Raw genomic sequence first — 20,352 nt, forward strand, 5'->3', positions numbered from 1 at the left:
CATATACCTCACTGTACAAGTAAATACAATATTAATGTCATAGTGGAGAGTCCCTTTTCGACATATCAGGTTACATGTGTAGCAAAACACACTGCTTACAACAACAGCGCAATCATTATAATATAATATAATATAATGTAATATAATATAATACAATACAATACAATACAATACAATACAATACAATATAATATAATTATAATATAATGTTAAAATGCTTCACTTACGACAGCGTACAACAACCACAAAACGAAAATGTAGCACACAAATATTATAGACAACAGGGCAATAGATCAAAATTAGACCAAAATAATAAATAAAACCAAAATAATAAATAAATAAATAAAACTAGATTAGTCATCCTAAATTAACAATGGATTTTGGATTTGGTGCTATAACTAGAAGAGCACTCTAACTTCTGGTCTTCAGTCTGGACTCTGGCCTCATGCACAGATAAATGTTCTTATGTGACCCAGAAGTCATATAAAGGCCATTACAAGCTTTAAAAGTCAATTTGTAAGTGAAATCTTAAATCAATTTCTAAATCATTCTGGGAGCCAGTGCAATGAGGCTGAAACAGGTGTCAAAACTCTGGCAATCCTGGTTTCACATTTAGTGCATCTAGCAGTGACAAGGTTTTGCTTTGATATTTTCTACTCAGCACTTTATTTTATTCCACAGATTACTCTTCACACCCTCTGCCCAGTGCACACGAAAAAAAGGTAAAGATGTGAATATCAAAATAGATACTTTATTGTGGGACATTGAAATTTCAACAACACAGAAAAACAGATTTGCTTACAAATCACAGACATGTTCACAGGATTAACACTAAGTCGACACCATCAGGACACTGACACTGAGCAGCATCACTAGGTAGAAAAGCAGTGGAAGGTGGAAAACTGTCACTTCCTTCTCTGGAGCTCTCTGGCTAAGGCGTCCAGCTGTGGAAAGATTTATGAAGGTCAGGAAACACAACACGACTCAGTTCTGTGTGTTCGTTTCTACTTCTATTTGAATTTTGTCTGTGACAAGATGGTCCGCCTACTTTTGTACTGGCCCCAAAAAAACACTTCATGCCTACGCTGCTGGTATATAAGGTGTGTGATAGTGTGGGAAATGATATACTACATGCTATACTACACAGTAGGTGCCCTTTTAATACCCGCCCCGCACTGGAGGGTTAGTTGACTTACAATAATGTTTTTGAGAATGCTCCTCCTCTGGGGTCTCAAGTAACTGCATTCCCCGGCCTCACACAGTTTAATCTCCTCTGAAACCTGAGAGGGAGGAAGAGAGCGAGAGAGAGGGAGAGAGAGAGAGAGAGAGAGAGAGAGAGGGAGGGAGAGGGAGAGAATGAGTGAATTTCTCAATTTACAAAAGGAAAGGCAAGTCCCTTACCCTTACCTCAACCATCACCTAACCCTCACCCTGACTCTTAACTTAACTCAAACCCAAACTGTAAAACCAGCCCCCAGACCAGACAAAATAAGACCAGCTATTCCACTGACGACACTACATTGACTTCTATTCATTTGAACAGACTAAACAAAGCAGTATCTCTAACCTTAACCATAAACAGTTAATGTCTAACCATAATCTTAACCTAACCCCAATTCAAATCTTGAACCTAAAAGTCCTAAACTTAACCTCAGAATTGAGGTTCTGCCATATTAGGACCAGGTTTCGGTCTCCATGACTAGGTCAGTTTTAATTCCAGAAAAGGTGTAACAAACACAAGTACACAAAACACACACACACACACACACTGACCTCTGATGTCCCAAAAGAGTCCAGCTCCCTCTTTCCTCCCGGGTACCAACCATGAGACCAGTGCTGAGCATTTGACAGCTGAGCTCCGACACACAGAAGCAGCCCCAGCAGCACAACCAGCCGAGACACACACATGATACTTCTACCTGTTGGTAAAGACGGACGTTATTATATTATATTAGATGTTAGGAGCAACAGTGTACAGTGTAAACAAAGACAAATTAAATTATGAATAAAAATAATATTAATTAAAATAAATAGCATATTTTGGCCACAATTTGAGTTTGTTTTAGTTTATTTTATAAACACAAACTTCAGTTTCAGGTAGTTTTTGAACTAGTTTTTATTTTTATTTATGTTTTTTATATTTTTGTAGTGGTTCTTCCATTACTAAAATAACCTTGGTCCCATGAACCCAGTCTTTGGGAACCACTGCAATAAAAAATAAAGTCCTTACATTTTTAAGGCAAAGTTCAAATGTCCTTACCTCAGAGTCCACTCACAGCTGACCACAGGTGTCTGTTAACGTCCTCCTGAAGCTCCTGAAGCTTTCATGTTCAACCTCCTCGTCACTATATGTACCATACACACACAAGCCCCGCCCCCTCTCTCGCTGACCCCTGCTGACCCCTGTGCCCCCTCTGTTTCCCTGCGGTGAAATGAGCAAACCTCTGGAGACAGGAGGCACCGAAGACCTGGACCATTCTAATTATCACCTGCAAACAGCGCCGATGCTCCTGGGATTCTCGACACGCATCAACCTCCACGTACATCACCGACGTCACTTTACTAACGTGAACATTTCCTGAGCGAAACCACTCCCATTCACAGGTTTGTTGCCATATTTGTACAAATCTGCAATCAACACAAACAGCACAACCATGTTAAAACACATTCAAATCCCTGTTCCATCTTCATTTCACTGACCATTTTATATAATATTGTTCAAAATGAAATCATGACGTCCTGTAACGACAGGAAAGATGCAGCTCCCCCTTGTGGCACTTCAAAATAAATCACTAGGACTGTATGTTCCAGCCTTTTTCGTTATATCGTAATGGGTGTAAACACTTCATTTTGAGAAAGTCTGTATTTTTCTTTGGGTTTCTTCTTCCTCTGCCGTCATCTCCATAAAGGAAACTCAACACCGTGAACGTATCGTGAGTGCATTTTGTGACGCTTGATACAATCATTGAAACGACTGTGATAAAATGTGTGAGCAGGTCTCATAAATGTCGTGGGTTGATTTGATGATGACACCACTGCCACATAATGAAGCAGCACAGTCGTCATCCACAGAATTAAAACCTGCCACTGCACTGTAAAAAAAAGTTAAAATTGACATTTAATGCTAACTTATAAATTTGTTCCTTAAAACAAGAACAAACTGGACAAACTTGAGGAAGTTTTACTTCCTTTTTATTTTTATTATTACACTGACTTCAAGAGTTTATACCATAAAATGTAAAATATTTGCACACACACACACACACACACACACACAGTTAATTTAACTTCTGTATTTAACACAGGAGGGAAGAGCAGAGTCTCCTCCATCAGCAAACATGCAATTGTTATTACTCTTACAATATGTAATAATAAGAAAAGAAAGAATAAAATAAATAAATAATTACAATTTCTGCACAAGAGAAGTAAAAAAAATAAGAAGCAAAATGCTTCAGAAAAGCTTTAGATTACTGCTCTGCGACATTAACCCCTGCACTTTGACCTCTGTTATTAGGCCACGTCTGACTTTTTTGTTCTCTTTGAACTAAAAGCAATTACGTTCATTTCCCTGATCAAACTGTGTGAGATGAAAATGAACGCAGTTGATTTCCTGTCTGTGATCCCGCAGTGACCATCACACGTCCTCCCTCTGACTCCAGCGAGCCTTCAATCTGAAGAACAAACAGCGCGGCTCACGCGAGTCTTCTTTTCTTAATGAGAGGGCAGATGTTTGAGATGCAGAGGAAGTGAGCGACAGTGTGACGCAGGAAGGAGGAGCGACGAGTGAGTCGTGACCTTTGCTCTCACAATGATCTGAACAAAACATGCTGTCAGGCGCCATCATGGTTATAACATGTGCTACATTACATTTATTAGATCAAAGAGGAAGGAGTGAGTGGGATGTCAGACATGTGACCATATGACAGTGTCACGCTATGATTATCCTCATATTCATGATTTATTGCAATAGTTGTACAAATCCACATTAAACTGGCTCTAAAGCACATTAATGTTACTTTAACTATACAGCGTTTTCAAGTCACTAACATGACATTAATGATTTTTTTATTCCTATAATGGAAATTCACCACAGTCACAGGTATGAAATACAGCGGCAGGGTTTGTGCTGTCGCTAAATACACCACACTCTTCTGTTAAATATTGAGATTTTAGACATTTACCTGGTAATCGTTGGAGATTAAGCCACGTTTTTAGGATTGTTAAGTCTTTTTAACTGATCTACAGTTCAGCACGAGTTCTCTGTCGGAAGTCTCTTCCTGTGACTATAGCAGTTGCACGTCGTACCTACTCATTCATTCGATAGTGATTCACTTCATGTTTTTACATTTATTCCAGGTTTCTGTTTCCTGACCACTGAGCAGAGGGATCATTGACTGGACTGAGGGTGAAAGGTTAAACGCTGACTGAAGGCCCTTGGACACAAACACTGATCAACAAGCTCACATGAACGATCGCTCATTGTCTTTGCACCACTGTAACATTTGTCTTCATTAGAGGAATAATGAGCGGCAGGAGCTTGTTGTTGTACAATAAACATTAAAGAGACAATAAACACAGACTAAAATCTCAAGCACTTTATTAATTGGAACAGTATCTTTGCTTAGAAAGGCCATTCGGCATTATATAATTATATATCATTTTTTCATATATATATAATTATATATATACATATATTCAAATGTTGAATAACATAACACTAGAAAACAAACATATAGGCAAATTAAAAAAAAACCAAGAGGATTTGCTTAAGACAAGTTTACCAAATAGAAAATGGCCGAAAGGAAACATTTCTGATACATTTCAAAATGGTCCCAATACAGTTTAATATACATCTTTAAAAAAAATGATGAAGAAGAAGAAGGAAATGAAGAAGAAAAGGAAGGGGAGAGGGAAATAAAATAAGCAAGGCAGTCGACAGGAATGAAATATAAATAACCTTACTTTTTATGTACAAAAGGGCGCGGGCAGTGACCACTGAGGAAGAATGGTCCATGGACACAGGGCGGGAGGTTTAGCGATGACAGGACAGACAAAAAAAAGGGCACGAGAACGTGTGGAGAGGAAGAATCTCGTCTTCCTCGGCCTCTAATCACGGACATGTATCGGAGTTCTCCACTGCATGAGCCAAATAAAACTCCAGCACTTCAAAGACACATGTGTTTCAGGGGAAATGGGACAGTTTCTTTGTTCAGTACAAGAGCGTCCACGAGTGATTACGTGTCGTGGATCTCAAGTTCAAGTTAAATGGAATGAAAATAAGTTGTAAAACTTTTAAAACATAGACCTCAATCTTAGTTTGATCTCAGTGGACCGTCGTTGGTCTGTGCGTCCTCAGGGAGGATGATCTGAGAGGGAAAGACACTTCTGTTCACCGACTCACAACTAAGGCTACATCCATACTTGGTCTTCATTTAAAAACACATTCTGAGAGTCAATCATTCTCAATCAGCATGCAGCAGGCTGTGTAACGGACCACTGAGTTCACTGTGTTTCCAAAATCTATGCACTTTAAAAAACAACAACAACAACAACAAAGGTTAGCATGGATGTAGCCTCCATCTGAGGAAAAGACCAATCCCAGGGCAGTTCAGAGAGAATTGGCTGTTTTACTACTCCTACTTCACATGCAGGTCCCTCTGGTGGAATGATAGCTAAGCTACAGGAACGAGTCTAAAGTAAAAGTCAACAGTCGAGTCGACGGTTTCCCGTAATCCTTTCGTCCCCCGTCGTTCCTTTTGTTTTGAAAACCTTTTACTGAGGCACTTTTTCCTCCCCTCATTCACAATCATCGTAAAATAGTGGGTCGCAAAGGGTTGGCACAGTGTTGTGTTGTCAAATCACATGATCCCAATTCACACACACAGTAAACCCATACTGTCTTAGTCCAGAGAGAGGGAGAGAAAGAGAGAGAGGGGGGGGGAGAGAGAGAGAGTCAGATGAGAACAGAATCCTCTCTTGTGTTAAGTACGCAGTGTGTGACAAACACAATCAATGATGAACAAAATGGCACCTGACTCAAAGTGCGGGCACTTGTGATGCTTTGGAATAAAACAAGACCTGAAATGATGGAACGATTGTGATGATGATGATGATAAAGATGATGACGCTAAAGCTGCACGGACAGTTTCTCTGCAGCAGTAGCTTCACCTGAAAGAGCTTTAAGAGTTCAAATATTATTTTTCCATTTTTCTAAACAAATCTTCTTTCTGAACTCTTTTAGGGGGCGTGAAAACTCAGGGGTAAAAAAAACCTCCCTCTTCTGAGGCTAACTCCGCCCACTGGCTGATTTTGCAAAATGCCAAGAAGTGGTCCGAGAGCTGAGCAACGGAGGGAGAGTGGGGGCGTGGCCTGGCAGTTAAATCTGTGTGAGTTGCTCGATCCCTCACACAAAGCCATAGCTCTACGGTTTATTAAGGGGGAGGAGTCTGGGATGAGCCAATGGCAAACCTTGAATGCAGTAGCCGGTGTTTGACCAGAGAGGCAGTAAATACACCGTGTTCTTAATCACATGTATAATTTGTGGTTTGGGGCTTAAGTTACACTTAAAGACGTTTGCTGTCAATAAATTAAATCTGATTGTACGACTTTTTTTTGTAACACGAGACGGGAAGAAAAAACTGAATATTTTCATATCACAGCATTAAAATTGGATTGAGTCACGATGCTGAAGCCTTTCGACTGACATCATTCATCTTTGATTACAATCATGAAGGGGCGTGACCTCAACTTTGACCACATTTTATAAAAAAAATAAAAACAAAGAACAAAAACGCTGTATTTAAGGACACCTGAGTGTCCTTCACAGCGCAGGCCAAATCATGACACACGTCACATGACACACGTGATCACATGACACACGTCACATGCCACGTGATCACATGACAGACGACAGGTCTCCGCTGTTTAAAAAGTAACAATGCATTCAATCTTTGAGCAACATTCTCCTGCAGTGGTGACGTGAGGCTGATATATGCATAACAATGTGAAACGACAGTTTAAAAAAAAGCCCATACAGAAGAGAAACGCATCATTACAATCTACCAGAAATACTGATGTCTGTGTGTAAACAAACAAAGAAAAATGCTGGGTATATACTGGATATAGTTCTAACATTTGTTAACGTGTAGGATGGAACTATGGAGCGTGTTGTTTGAAATGTGTCTCGTTAGCATGATCGACATCGCTGCTGATCTGAAATTCTTCCTCACATTTAGATTTCTTTACTGTATGGGGCATAAAAAAAAAGAAAAGAAATACAAGATAATATTGTTCTACTTTCACATGACGATCCAGGAATGTGTTGGCTGCTGGTTGTTGGAAAAGACGATTGGACCAAATGTCTCAAACATGCTCGGTAAAACCTCCAAAGTGAGACCTCCGTCTTTGAGAGTGAGCGACTTTGGCACTCGGCAGACACAAGACAGTGACATGGAAGTCACTGTGTGTGTGTGTGTCCATCCACCTGAGCCTGCTTTATGTAAAACACAGAGATTGTGACCTAAGAGAAAGAGGTAATGACACACAGTCAGTGTTGCCTGCGCTGTCCCTGTGCCGAGAAGCAGATGCTGGCTCTCAGTGAAGACGTAGCTGTCAGGAAAAACTGATTTTAGCCACAACAAAAGACTCAGAAGAACGTGTTTGCCATTTTATCTCGTCGTTATGAAAGCATTTTCTGAGTGGAAACTCAAGTTCTTACGAGTTCTTTCTCTCTCTCACAAACCAAAGCAGTATTTTTGGCTCAGGGGCGACAGGAGCTGCTGATGTGTTTGTGTAAGTTTGTGTCATAACTAGATCTGAACTAAAGATTTCAAACCACCAGTCACACAAACACACATTTGAACGTTCTGATGAAGGCAGCAGTGAGTCAAAAACTCCTCTATGGACTATAAGAAACCTCCGTTTCCGTTCAGAAAATAAATGTTATCCAATGACGAGATTGAGTGGAAAACAAATTCATAAGATACTACAAATTTAACTCTGTGCAGAATTGATTTGGTAAGACTTTTACTCCGTGGCTAAAATGTATTTTCCTTGTGTCAGTACCTCATACAATCAGACTTAAAAAAACTGAACTATCCCTTTACGCAGATGCACAGCATTCTGTGTAAAGGTAAAAACATGTGTCTACAGCGTGGCTCAGGCAGTCTCAGTCACTTTAAGGTAACAATCCAAACACCATTACCTTATCTAAGGGGTTTTAGTTTTTTGTTTTTTTACAATAGCCTCCAAAGCATCCAATTTATATTTATATATATATTCATATATATATATTTATATACCAATAAAATACATTACAGGTGCCACCCAAAAAATGCAGCCAAACTTAAAACTGTGTCTGAAACCAAAGTAATAAGATGCAACACAGTCAGTATATATATATACATGTGTGTGTGTGTGTGTGTGTGTGTGTGTGAGAGGGGGGGGGGGGATAAAAGTGACAAGATCAATATTACAAAATATTTAAGAAGGCATCTCAGTTATTTGTCCGTCTACACTGCCCTGTCCTCTGGACTGAGACGTCTGTTCCCTTTTTCCTCTCCGGGCAGTCCATCCCATAATCCACTGAGTGAGTAGTGAGGAGTCTCTCTGCTGTTTTTGTCGTGATCATCCATCAGACGGGAAACATATGCGAGTTCTCTGCATGGTCGTGTGTGAGTGTGGAGATTCTGGCGCGTGCTCGTATGAAGTGTATGTCGGACATTCCTTCAGCCGCCCGTCCACCATGGCTTCCCTACTTGAAGTTGGCGTAGTCAGAGAAGGCGTCGATATACTCCTGGACCACTTTGTAACAGAACTCGTACTGTTCCTGAGGAGGGAGGAAGAGCAAGGTCAGCAGGGCCGGGAGTGTAGCAGTGCAGGGGGCGTGGCCTGGTAGTGAGGTTGACACGATTTGACATTTGGCAAAAAAATACTCAGAAGGACGAGCCCTGACGAAGCCACACCTCCAGTGTTTATAAAAGGGGGAGGAGTCTGGGACAACAACAGCGTGAATCAGAGAAGTATGTATTCAAATGGCAACATCTGAATACAGTAGCTGGTGTTTGACCAAAGACAGGCAGTAACTAAACTGTGATAACTTGCACCTGGATCAACCAATAACTTTAAGTCAGTATTTTAGTACAACCACACAGCTGTTTAGGTAATGTGCCCATTACATACACCTGCAGTAATATATGATACTACTTTATTCCCAGAGATTGAGTCTTGAGATTATTTTGAGGTTGTATTTTCCACTCAAGTGACAACCAGTCGTCCCCTGCAAGAATCTGAAGTCCTGCTTTGAAGACGGAGGACCAGAAATTCACAGAAAACAGGCTCCTATTGGACGACAGCAGCTGTCAATCACACGGGCGTGTGAATTTCCTCTAAATGGGAGCATCATTTACAACTGATATTAACGGAATAACTCATTTGTTTACATATCTGCATAGACCCTGTGCCGGCGGATACATTAGCAGCAGTGGAAGTCTTCAAAGAACTGTTGCTCAGTGTGGGAAAACGCCAGTGAGCGGAGCTGAAAGATGAAAGTGAATGAAGTCGTGATTAAAAGTCCTCACCAGTGTCTGCACCATGTGGGGTCTCTGCAGTCTGAGGCTTTTGACCGTCTGGAAGACGTCCAGGATGCCCTCCGCCTTCACCCTCTCCAGGACTGTACTCAATGCACAGAACGTTCCCGTCCGGCCAGCGCCAGCACTGTCAACACACACACACACACACGGGCAAACATGTATACGTCAACATTACAGACATAGAGCAGTAACTTTGTACAGGATTACACACAAGGTCTTGTTGTGAGTGCACATGTTAGAGAAGAGGCGTAGCAACAGTTTCTATAGGGAGCAGGAAGAAGAGAACAATTCCTCTGAGATGTTTTTTCCTGTGATTTAATGACTATTTCCCAGACACACACACACACACACACACTGGTGCACATGACTGGCACACACATTTACTGTGCAACAACAATAGGAAAAAGTGTATATGTGTGTACTTTTACATGTGGTACATCTTTGTGTGGTGTGTGTCCAGCCTGGACACACTCTACACAGGACTGTGTGTATGTGTGAGTGTGTGTAGATAAACTCTACTGCTCCTCCACATGTGAAGTTCCTGATGGAAAAATAAAGTTCTTTGAATCTATTTTGAATTGATAAATCATTTATAAAGCCTGATTTTTTTTTACTCCATTGCGCAACAGTTTTGGTAATTGTTATGTTATATTGTTACATTGCAACAAAACTCAATAAGTCACGAGGGTGAGACTCAACTTAGGTTAAGTATCCACATGTAGTCACCACCTAACCCTAGTGAACGTGTGTTTTTGTTTCACCTGCAGTGGACAGTGATGGGGTGATTGCCAGACTGCTGCTGTTGCTTCTGCACTGCAGCTATTATATTGATCATGCCTTTTCCATCTGTGGGGATGCCCACTTCTGGCCAGCCATGGAAATGGAACTGACGCACGGCTCGAGCCTTGTTCTCCTGAAAAAAAGAGTCAACACTGTTGTTAGCATATAAAGTCATGGTCACTGAACAGTGTGTAGCGCATGTGTCTTGCTCGTTTCCCCATCGTACCCTGTTGTTGGTGACCAGGAGGTCACGCACTGTGTAGCTCTCGCTCTCCTCCTCCCTCTTAATCTCGATAGAAATGTCCCCATAGACCACCAGCCCATCACTGGGCCAATACTGAGCACACTTTTCCTGCAAGACACAACACGAGCACGGTCAACTGACGACGAACGGCCGAGCAGTTACATGAACCACATTATTTAAAGATGCAAACCGCGGTCAATGAGTTCAATCCATATAACTGTGTGTCTGTGGAGACACGATCCAAAAAAATGTATCTGGGTTTAGCACTAATTGTAACTATGAATCGCCATTATTTTGATCTGGATAACTGTGAGATGAGGTTTCCTTATCTTCTCATGCCTATTAACACATCCCACCCCCTCCTGTAGGCCCACTGCTAAGTTATGGTTCTGTGATGTTAGTAACATGTTTAGTAACATTACATTACATTACCTTACATTACATTACATTACATGACATTTAGCAGACGCTTTTAAGTGCATTTCAACATTTGGGTACAAACAAGTACTTAGAAGTAATTAAGTGCTTCAAGTAAGCCAAACATCACATTTTGTAAAAACAAATGTGGTGATGTCATTGTATTGTGATGTATTTTTGGAACATTAGTTTGTATCAAACCAAATAAAGATGCACTTATAACAGCGACTATTATCCACTGAAATGACCTATATATATATATATATATATATATATATATATATATATATATATATATATATATATATATATATATATATATATATATATATATATATATATATATATATATATATATATTATATTAATACCGATCCTTATCCTAATCACAACTCAAATCCTACCCTAAACTCAACTAGTTCATCAGAAATTAGGTTCTGCCTCATTAGGACCAGGTTTTGGTCACCATGAGGCCTCCTGGTCAGTGTTTATGCACACACACACACACACACCTGCCCTCTCTCCTCCAGCTCAGTGAGCATAACTATAGAGCAGCTTCTCCACTCCCAGATCATCCTCCAGAAGTCCTCCATGGTGTGCTGCAGAGGGCCCTGACTCGCCATGTACGAGTCCTTCTGACGGTAACCCTGTGTCCAGATGTGAGACAAGACGGTATGTGAGACAAGACTTACAATGTCTAACCAAGTCTGTGTTTGCATTATTGATTTGTTTTAAAACTCACGTCTATGAAGGAGGCATTGACGTAGTCTGTGTTCTCCTCGCCTCGCTTGACTGGAATGATCACTCGGTTGAACTCGTCTGTCAGGAGCACGAAACACAAAATACACTTTACATATTGAACACTGTGTCTACATGTTTATCATGGCAGGGATGACTGTGTGCAAACACATGGGCCCACATTGATCTCACTGTCACAGAGACCAGCGTGTGCAGAAATCAATGCAACACAATCCACATGGGACTGTGCAACATTCTTATCCAACACGTCTCTAACAAAGAATCCTAGTTTGAAACAACACAAGTGGTAAATAGTGCTCTATCTTTCGTTACAATTTATATTTTACTCCTTGTATTAGAGGTAGGGCTGGGCAATATGGAAAAAAACTTATCACATTAGATTTTATCCACATAGTATTAGAGCCAAACTGAAGACATTTTTTTTCTATCTTCTGAGAATAAAGTCGTAAGTTACATTTTGTTTCGTGCTTCACAAAAAAAAGAAATCAGCACCACATTATCATTAGCATCAGGACTTTGAAAAGAAATAAATCACACAGATTTCATCTCTTTTGTAGAAGGAAATGGAAATGAATGAAGGAAGTGTTCGACTGCAAGGCTACTGCTGGTTACATCAGCATTCTGTTGCTATTTAATGATAATAATAATAACACTAATAATAATGCATTTTATTAAATAATGACAAAAAAATCCCATAATATTACGACTTTATTCCTAATATTCGATGTTTGTTTTTCAGAGGAGAGTGACGACACCGTGAATACGGTTTACCATCTGTATCACACGGCCTTAAAACACACTTATTACCTTTCATTTCAGATAATAGCTGCTTTATTTCTTGGGCTTTTTAATGTTAAATGAAGAATATTTACGTGTGTGTGAAACAAGGAAAATAAATATGGTCAAATTCTACTATAACAATATAGAATAATATTTACTTCAGTTTATTTCACAAATGTATTCAACATAATTAATGTGATGGTTATCAATGCAACAGTCTCTAAAAGCAGGAAAGGTCATCACAGATACTTTATCACCATAAAATAAGTTGATATCTTGTCTCATGTCATGATATAGATATAATATTGATATCTTGCCTAGCCCTAATTACAGGATATTAGTTACTCCAGTATCTTATAAATACTGAACTGAAGAAGTTATATCACAAATCAAATACCATGTATGTATAAAGTTTTCTGTTGTAAGCTCGTTTCATAAAGCAGTGACACTGTTTCCTCACTCACATGGAATGATCTGTAGCACTCTGTTCTTCTTCATGTTGGCCGGCAGGTTTCCTGTTCTCATCTTGTCATTCTGGATCTTGATGGACGTCAGCTTCTAAAAGTGACGCGGTCATCAATCATCAATTCATAGTTCAAACACACAGACGTCCCTGCTGGAGCGACACAGCGACACAGCGACACAGCGACACGTCACGACGACCGGGAACATAAACGCACCTTGAACTCGGCCTCCAGGCCGCTGCCAGCTCCAGGTGAGGGAGTGTAAAGTTTGGCCAGGTGCAACTCCAGAGAGGTCACCTCCAGCTCTGTGTCCCCGTACAGGTAGTGCTCTAACAACGCCTGGAAGATGAACACGTACTGCATCTGTGGGGAGGAGGGAAGATCATACAGTTAAGTCAAAATAAATAAGAATGAGGACGATATGAATAAAGATTAGGGGTGTCAAATTATCGCGTTAATTGCGATTAATTAATTACAGTCATATTTAGCACGTTATGTTTTTTTAATCGCGTTAATCTCATTCTTTTTCCTTCTGTATGCGAGTTGCTTTTTTATACAGCTAGCGTTAGCAGCGAAGACGTTAGCAATTTAGCGAGCCATAGCAAAGCTCTTTGTCAAACTTAACTGGAGGAGAACACAGGCTACTTTATATGGACCTGATGTTTGATTTGATTTATTACTTTATTTATTTTCTAATTATTGGAGTTTAACAATAATGTAATAATGAATTTAAATGTAAATACTTCAAGTTGAGGGCAATTTTTAGGTGAGATTAAAAAAGAGATTCATTAATTAATTACATATCATAATTAATTAATCTCTAAAAAAAATTTAATCTCTAGACAGCACTAATAAAGATATGTCAAAAATAGAGCTGCAACTAACGATTATTTTCATAATCGATAACCGGCTGATTATTATCTCGATTAATCGTTTGGTCCATAAAATATAAGAAAACCTTAAAAAATGTTGATCGGCGTTCATCAAACCTGGAAATGATGATGTTCTCAAATGTCTTGTTTTGTCCACAAACCAAAATGATTCACTTTTAATGATTTCTTTGTTATCCAGAGCAAGGAAATGAAGAAAATACTCACATTTAAGATTCCTGATTTAACAATCAGAAATCTTGTTTTAATCATGAAAAAAGCTTCAAACCGATTACTCGTTTATTAAAATAGTTGTCGATTAATTTAGTTATCGATTAATCAATTAATTGTGTCAGCTCTAGTCAAAAATATGACAAAATGCATGCCTGACACATGTTAATGCCAGGTAGTGTATGAGCAGTTGCAGTTGTAATCAGCTCTCTAAGGAGGGATGTTAAAAAGCACATGTGAACAGGGTATTTGGAGTCAACACTGGACTTACATCAGTCTGGACCATCTGACAGCGCTGCGCTCTGATCCTGGTGACGAAGCCAAACACGTCCACCTTCCTCTCAGTGTTCATCATGTCGATCATGGCATCGATCACGATGAAGGTACCTGTCCTACCTACACCCGCACTGACGGACACAAACACCACACTGATGGTTTGTGTGTGTTCAGACAATAAAACACGACAACAGACACCAAACAGAGGCAAAGCCTTGATCCTCTTACCTACAGTGGACCACAATGGGTCCAGCGTACTGGGGATTGCAGTTCTTGACTTTCTTGAGGAACTTGAGCATCCCGATGGGTGTGAAGGGAACCCCGAAGTCTGGCCAGCTGGTGAAGTGGAACTGGGTGACGAGCCTCTGTGGCTTCTTCCCAGACAGATCTCCCACCTGACACACAAACAAGCCAGGTTTCCACTCGTTATAGGACTTTTTAAATCTATTTTGCTCCTCTTGAGTGAACCCAGACACTTGCTGGTGATTATTGAGTCTGCAGAATGTCACAATGTTTAAAAGCATGGCTCTGGGGTTGGGCGATAATATCATAATACAGTATTCTGTATCTAAACATGGCCACAGTTTCACTTTCATTACTGTCAATATACACATACTGGAGGCCTGATATAATAAATGTGTCCTACACATCTGTCTGCCTGTCTGGGTGTTTCCATTCATCATGGTAACATTTTACACCACAGGAATACACAGTATACAATTTGGATACTGGCCAAACCCGACCTGGTCTCTGTATCAATAAGTGCTTAATGGGCCAGAGCAGGCAGCCTGAGGAGAAGAGGAAAATAGAGTTGTATGTCTCCAGACACCGCCTCAACGGTCTTGGTCTTGTCTTGGTCTCGGTTTAGGCGGTCTTGACTACAAGTCTCGAGGAAAATAACTCGGCTTGTAACCGGACGTTTGCCGACTTAGATCCAGGGATGGGTCAAAGGCTGGGTGCCCCTGAGCAAGGCAGATAAGTGCTGCCCACTGCTCCTGTGCCCACCTTTGTGTGTGTGTGTGTGTGTGTGTGTGTATAAAGCGGAGGGATTTACATTCTTCATCACTAACTGGTATGTGTGCAAATAATGGCACCTGCTGGATGCAGAACTTCCGGATGGTGTAGTCCACTAGAACCATTGTGTCTTCTACAGATACACGGATGTTACCGTAAGTCCAGCAGCCCTGGTCCGGCCAGTACTGGGCACACTTACACTGGAGGGAAGAGAAAAGAACAAGTGTTAGACCAACTGTTAACATTATTCATCATCATCATAAAACTTCTCTCCCGTGTGCTTAAAATTAAATAATGGTAAGTTTGTCTCAACTGTGTCTGTTTGCCTCATCTTCACCGACACTAATGTGGAGGAAGAGCCTCAGAGTTCAATTTACGTTATGAATTAATGAAGGTTTTATTTCAACATGTGAACATAAAGCAATAAGAAAATGAAACAATCATAATTGTAAGAAAAAAACATGTCAAAAATGAAGAAGCTGACACTAAGCTTATTTACTTTACTGCCCCTTCTCACTATTTAAGTCATAATCATCAGCTTAATCATAATATATGATTAAAAAAGTGAATAAAAAGGAAATTGAATCAAATCTCTTCTTTCTCTCTGTACCAGGTGAAAATCATAATGAACTGAGTTTTAAATTTAGACACACTACGGTGCATATATTATATTAAAATGGAATAAGAGCACTCTGAATCATGACTGCATGGAACATACCACTACTTCACATGGGGATTTTAATTGTTGTATCATTTAACTAAAATAACAACAGGTTATACATTAAGCCAGTGTTTTTTGGGTTTGTAGTAAATTATATTTGCTTTATCAGTATCTGTACACAGTATTTTTCTGACTGAGTGAAAGTACAATTACTGTAATCTGACACATCTTGCTGACACTATACCAGGAAAATACAACATGAGATACTATTGCCGCTGTTTGAGCATTTACAGTCTCCTCCAAAGGTATTCCTTTATTTTTGTTGTAAAACATTTGGGTTTGACATCAAAAGACAAATATAAGAGCTTTTATTTCCAGGTATTTACATCGAAATAATGTTAAACAACTTAGAAGATAGCCTGGTTTGTAACGGAACACCACATTTCCTCCTCCTCTCCCCTGTGATTCCCACAAGTATAAACATAATTCTTCTCTCTCCTACCTCTTTCCTCTCCTTCAGGTTGGTCACCATGACAATAGTAGCTGTGTTTTGCTCCCAGATCATCCGCCAGTAGTCATTTACCGTCTCCTCCTTTGGCCCTGATCAAAAATATCAAAGGGACATAATATGTTGAAACTAATATTCAAATACGTGTTGATTAAGTTGAGACGATGACCAACACAGCCCATTATCACCTGCTCCAGTGCAGGCAGGCACAGATCTTACCTTGGGCTGCAATAAACTTATTCTTCTCTTGGTAACCCTACAAGACAAAGAGATATAAAGATGATTTGGACACATTGAGAGCAGAGCTGTTTGTTTTATTAGAAAAGCTGCTGCACTTATACTAACATTTATAAAGGAGGCGTTGATGAAGTCCGAGTCAGGGACTCCCTCCAGAGATGAGAGATGCACCCTGGAATGATCGTCTGAGAGAGAGAACCAGAGAGAACACATGGTACATTACAAATAGCAAAAACCACGAGTCAGTGAACTATATTTATACTTATTATACACGCTTGAATTAGCAGGCTAGAACACACATATACACTGGTTTCTGCCACAGTGCTGTGGCGTTGCTTACATGGCAGGATGTTGACGTATCGGTTCTTTTCTTTATTCTCTTCTTTGGAAGCGGCGTCACATGATGCCTGAATGGGGCAGACTGGCAGTGCCTGAACAAAGGAAAATACAAGACAGGGGAGGAGAGCAGACACAATCATATCACTCATCTTCAGATCTGCTGTGTGTCGAATACAAACCAGCCCACGTTTACTTTGTGTGGAGCTGCTGCATCAATAAGTCATTAAACAGAAAATCAGAAAAGCAACTTCTATTTTAGTGCAACTTTAGTGCAAGTTTAGTATAGACTCTCCTTCATGTCTATTGCAAGAGTGACAATAGGCAGGGTACAGCCTGCACACAGTGGCACACAGACAGTGGTGGGTAGAGTAGCCAATTACTTTAAGTAAAAGTACTGTTACTTTAAGACATAATTGCTCAAGTAGAAAAAAAAAGTACTCATGAAAATAATTACTCGAGTAAGAGTAAAAAAGTATGCAGTGAAAAGACTACTCAAGTACAAGAAACCGGAGACCAGAGCCTCGGACACAGTAAACAACGAGCCGCCGATCGGCGACTAACAGCTGAACGGCTAACAGCTGGTGCCGCGGCACCGAGTCACATGACAACACTTGTCATGTGACTCAATTAGCTGCAATTAATTGGCAAGATTTTGTCAGCCATAGCCAACAGGGAGAGAAATAGATATCTTTAAAAATAAAAAGGTATTAAAAAATAAAGTAACAACCGTCACTTAGCCAAATGGAACGGCGTAAAAGTACTGTTCTTTCTTCAAATATATACTCGAGTAAAAGTAAAAGTATGTTGCAATAAAACTACTCCAAAAAGGTACTCAAGTATTTGTAACAGAGTAAATGTAGCGCGTTACTACCCACCTCTGCACACGGAGACAAACAAGCATTTGTGAGCGCGGCATTAGGCCCCTTAATGACTTCTATAAGTCAAGTGGGGCCACATGGTGGTGCAGGGGCTCGCACAGATTCATTCTAGTGTACATTGCAAATGCTTATTCACGGTTAGCTAGAATAGGATAGGAACTGTGTTGAGAGACATGAAGCAAATAGTGATTTAAAGTAATGACCAGCTGCTCTAACCATTCAGCCAAACCTCATTACTTTTAGTCACTTTTCCCTCTAGTTAGTTGACCATTAAACTCTGCTCATTTGTCCCCCATCCCCTGCTGAAAACCCCCTTAGGACACAGCAGGTGCAGATCAGGTTATCTGAGGTTATAAGATGATCACATAATAATAACAGTTATTTTGGGATGTGGTGTGTACTCCAGTGTGTCATACATTAAACTCCTCCCTGAAGAGTTTGTTGTCATCAGCCATGCGGCGGTTCATCTCCTCCTCAAGCTTATCAACAACAAGGGGCGGATACTTCCTGTTTGTGCTGGGTGAGCGGGCCAATAGCGGGACACTCTGGAGTTCTGTGACAAGGAGCAGGAAGGGAGGAGAAGGAGAGAGAGAGGGGGAGAGAGGGAGTGAGATACAAAGTGTAACAGGGCGACATCAGTTATCACTAATGCTGTCTTTTGTTACAATGCCCACCAGAGGGCGATGTGACACAATTCTGTGACATAGGAGGAAGCTAACTGCAGCACTGTGGGTTAGGTAATCACAGTGAACAAAAGCCTGCTGCTCACAGTCATCCAGTGATACATTATCAGTTCAGAGAGCAAGATCAATCAAGTCAGAGGAGTCGGTGGAACAAGTCTGGTCAAGCTGGCTGTGCATATTTTCTGTTATAATCAAATAAATGGGTGTTCTGTGAATCTGCACTCGCATCTAAAACACACACACACTTCATTCATAGTGAGAACACTCATAGACATAATGCATTCCCTAGTCCCCTACCCTAACTATCACAACTAAGTGCCTAATCTCAACCTAAACCCAATACTAACCCTAAAACCAGGTCTTAATCCCCAAAACGCCTTGTGAGGACCAGCCAAAATGTCCTCACTCCGTATGGTTTATATGATTTTTGGTCCTCACAAAGTCACAAATACGACACACACACACACACACACACTTACCTGTATCATCTGATCTCCCATTGGTCAGTCTGAAGGAGTTGGAATGGCTTCCTGCCTGCTTGTACTTCTTAAACCTGTCCGTCAACATCAAAGTGAATATTAATACACAAAGACACACAAACACATTGATACACAGACACACAAACACATTAATAAACAAAGACAAAAACACATTAATACACAAAGACACACAAACACATTAATATAATGACACACAAACACATTAATACACAAAGACACAAAAACACATTATTACAATGACACACAAACACATAAACACACAAAGACACACACACACACATTAATACACAGAGACACACAAACACATTAATACAATGACACACAAACACATAAACACACAAAGACACACACACACACATTAATACACAGAGACACACAAACACATTAATACAATGACACACAAACACATAAACACACAAAGACACACACACACACATTAATACACAGAGACACACAAACACATTAATACAATGACACACAAACACATTATTACACAAAGACATTAATACAATGACACACAAACACATTAATACACAGAGACACACAAACACATTAATACAATGACACACAAACACATTATTACACAAACACACACAAAGACATTAATACAATGACACACAAACACATTAATACACAAAGACATTAATACAATGACCCACAAACACATTAATACACAAAGACATTAATAAAATGACACACAAACACTATAGCAGTCAATGGCAGCCAATGAGTTAATACACAGACACACACACATTGATACACAGACACACACAGACTTTCTCCCACATGTTCTTGATCACAGGTCTCACACACAGTAACAGTCAACCGATTATCACCAACCTCAGCATGTAGAGGATGATGATGATGAAGATGATGACCAGCAGGGAGGACAGGGCCACCATCACAGCTATGATTGGCATGTCATCAGACGGGTCATTGTCTGCAGTGAAGACAAAAGGAAAAGTTTAAAATGGGTATCATGTGTATCAAAAATTAATAAAAGTATAATTAAAGTTTTTTTTTGTGATTTTCAGAAAAACAAAAAATCTCCCTAAGAACAATATCTCTAGGTTAGTGCTGTAACTAAAGATTATTAGGATTATTGTTTAATCTGACAACTGT

General features: G+C 40.0%; 2 protein-coding genes across 4 annotated transcripts in view; both read right to left on the reverse strand.

Annotated features, from left to right (window-relative positions):
* Positions 1-731: 731 nt before the first annotated feature.
* gnrh2 (gonadotropin-releasing hormone 2) lies at positions 732-2,326 on the reverse strand. Its single transcript, XM_058631967.1, has 4 exons — positions 2,261-2,326; positions 1,774-1,919; positions 1,197-1,280; positions 732-944 (listed from the first exon to the last, which is right to left on the reverse strand). Exons 2-4 carry the CDS (start codon positions 1,906-1,908, stop codon positions 906-908), a joined length of 258 nt encoding a protein of 85 aa, XP_058487950.1. The 5' UTR covers positions 1,909-1,919; positions 2,261-2,326; the 3' UTR covers positions 732-905.
* Positions 2,327-6,743: 4,417 nt separating this feature from the next.
* Positions 6,744-20,352, reverse strand: part of ptpra (protein tyrosine phosphatase receptor type A) — a 35,479-nt gene continuing 21,870 nt past the window's right edge. For 2 of the 3 annotated variants that reach the window (XM_058631322.1, XM_058631320.1), the window contains 18 exons: positions 20,071-20,170; positions 19,210-19,283; positions 18,464-18,600; positions 17,171-17,261; positions 16,939-17,015; positions 16,813-16,849; positions 16,588-16,685; positions 15,505-15,624; positions 14,639-14,805; positions 14,406-14,541; positions 13,251-13,397; positions 13,035-13,128; positions 11,774-11,850; positions 11,544-11,678; positions 10,597-10,722; positions 10,352-10,503; positions 9,579-9,714; positions 6,744-8,827 (listed from right to left, as the gene is read on the reverse strand). In XM_058631322.1, the coding sequence (XP_058487305.1) occupies positions 8,753-8,827; positions 9,579-9,714; positions 10,352-10,503; positions 10,597-10,722; positions 11,544-11,678; positions 11,774-11,850; positions 13,035-13,128; positions 13,251-13,397; positions 14,406-14,541; positions 14,639-14,805; positions 15,505-15,624; positions 16,588-16,685; positions 16,813-16,849; positions 16,939-17,015; positions 17,171-17,261; positions 18,464-18,600; positions 19,210-19,283; positions 20,071-20,170 (1,979 nt within the window). In that variant the 3' untranslated portion in view covers positions 6,744-8,752. The remainder of the gene's footprint in view (positions 8,828-9,578; positions 9,715-10,351; positions 10,504-10,596; positions 10,723-11,543; positions 11,679-11,773; positions 11,851-13,034; positions 13,129-13,250; positions 13,398-14,405; positions 14,542-14,638; positions 14,806-15,504; positions 15,625-16,587; positions 16,686-16,812; positions 16,850-16,938; positions 17,016-17,170; positions 17,262-18,463; positions 18,601-19,209; positions 19,284-20,070; positions 20,171-20,352) is intronic. The other variant, XM_058631321.1, reaches the window with a different exon arrangement.

Source organism: Solea solea, chromosome 6 (genome assembly GCF_958295425.1).
Source record: "Solea solea chromosome 6, fSolSol10.1, whole genome shotgun sequence".
NCBI classification, from domain to species: Eukaryota; Metazoa; Chordata; class Actinopteri; order Pleuronectiformes; family Soleidae; genus Solea; species Solea solea.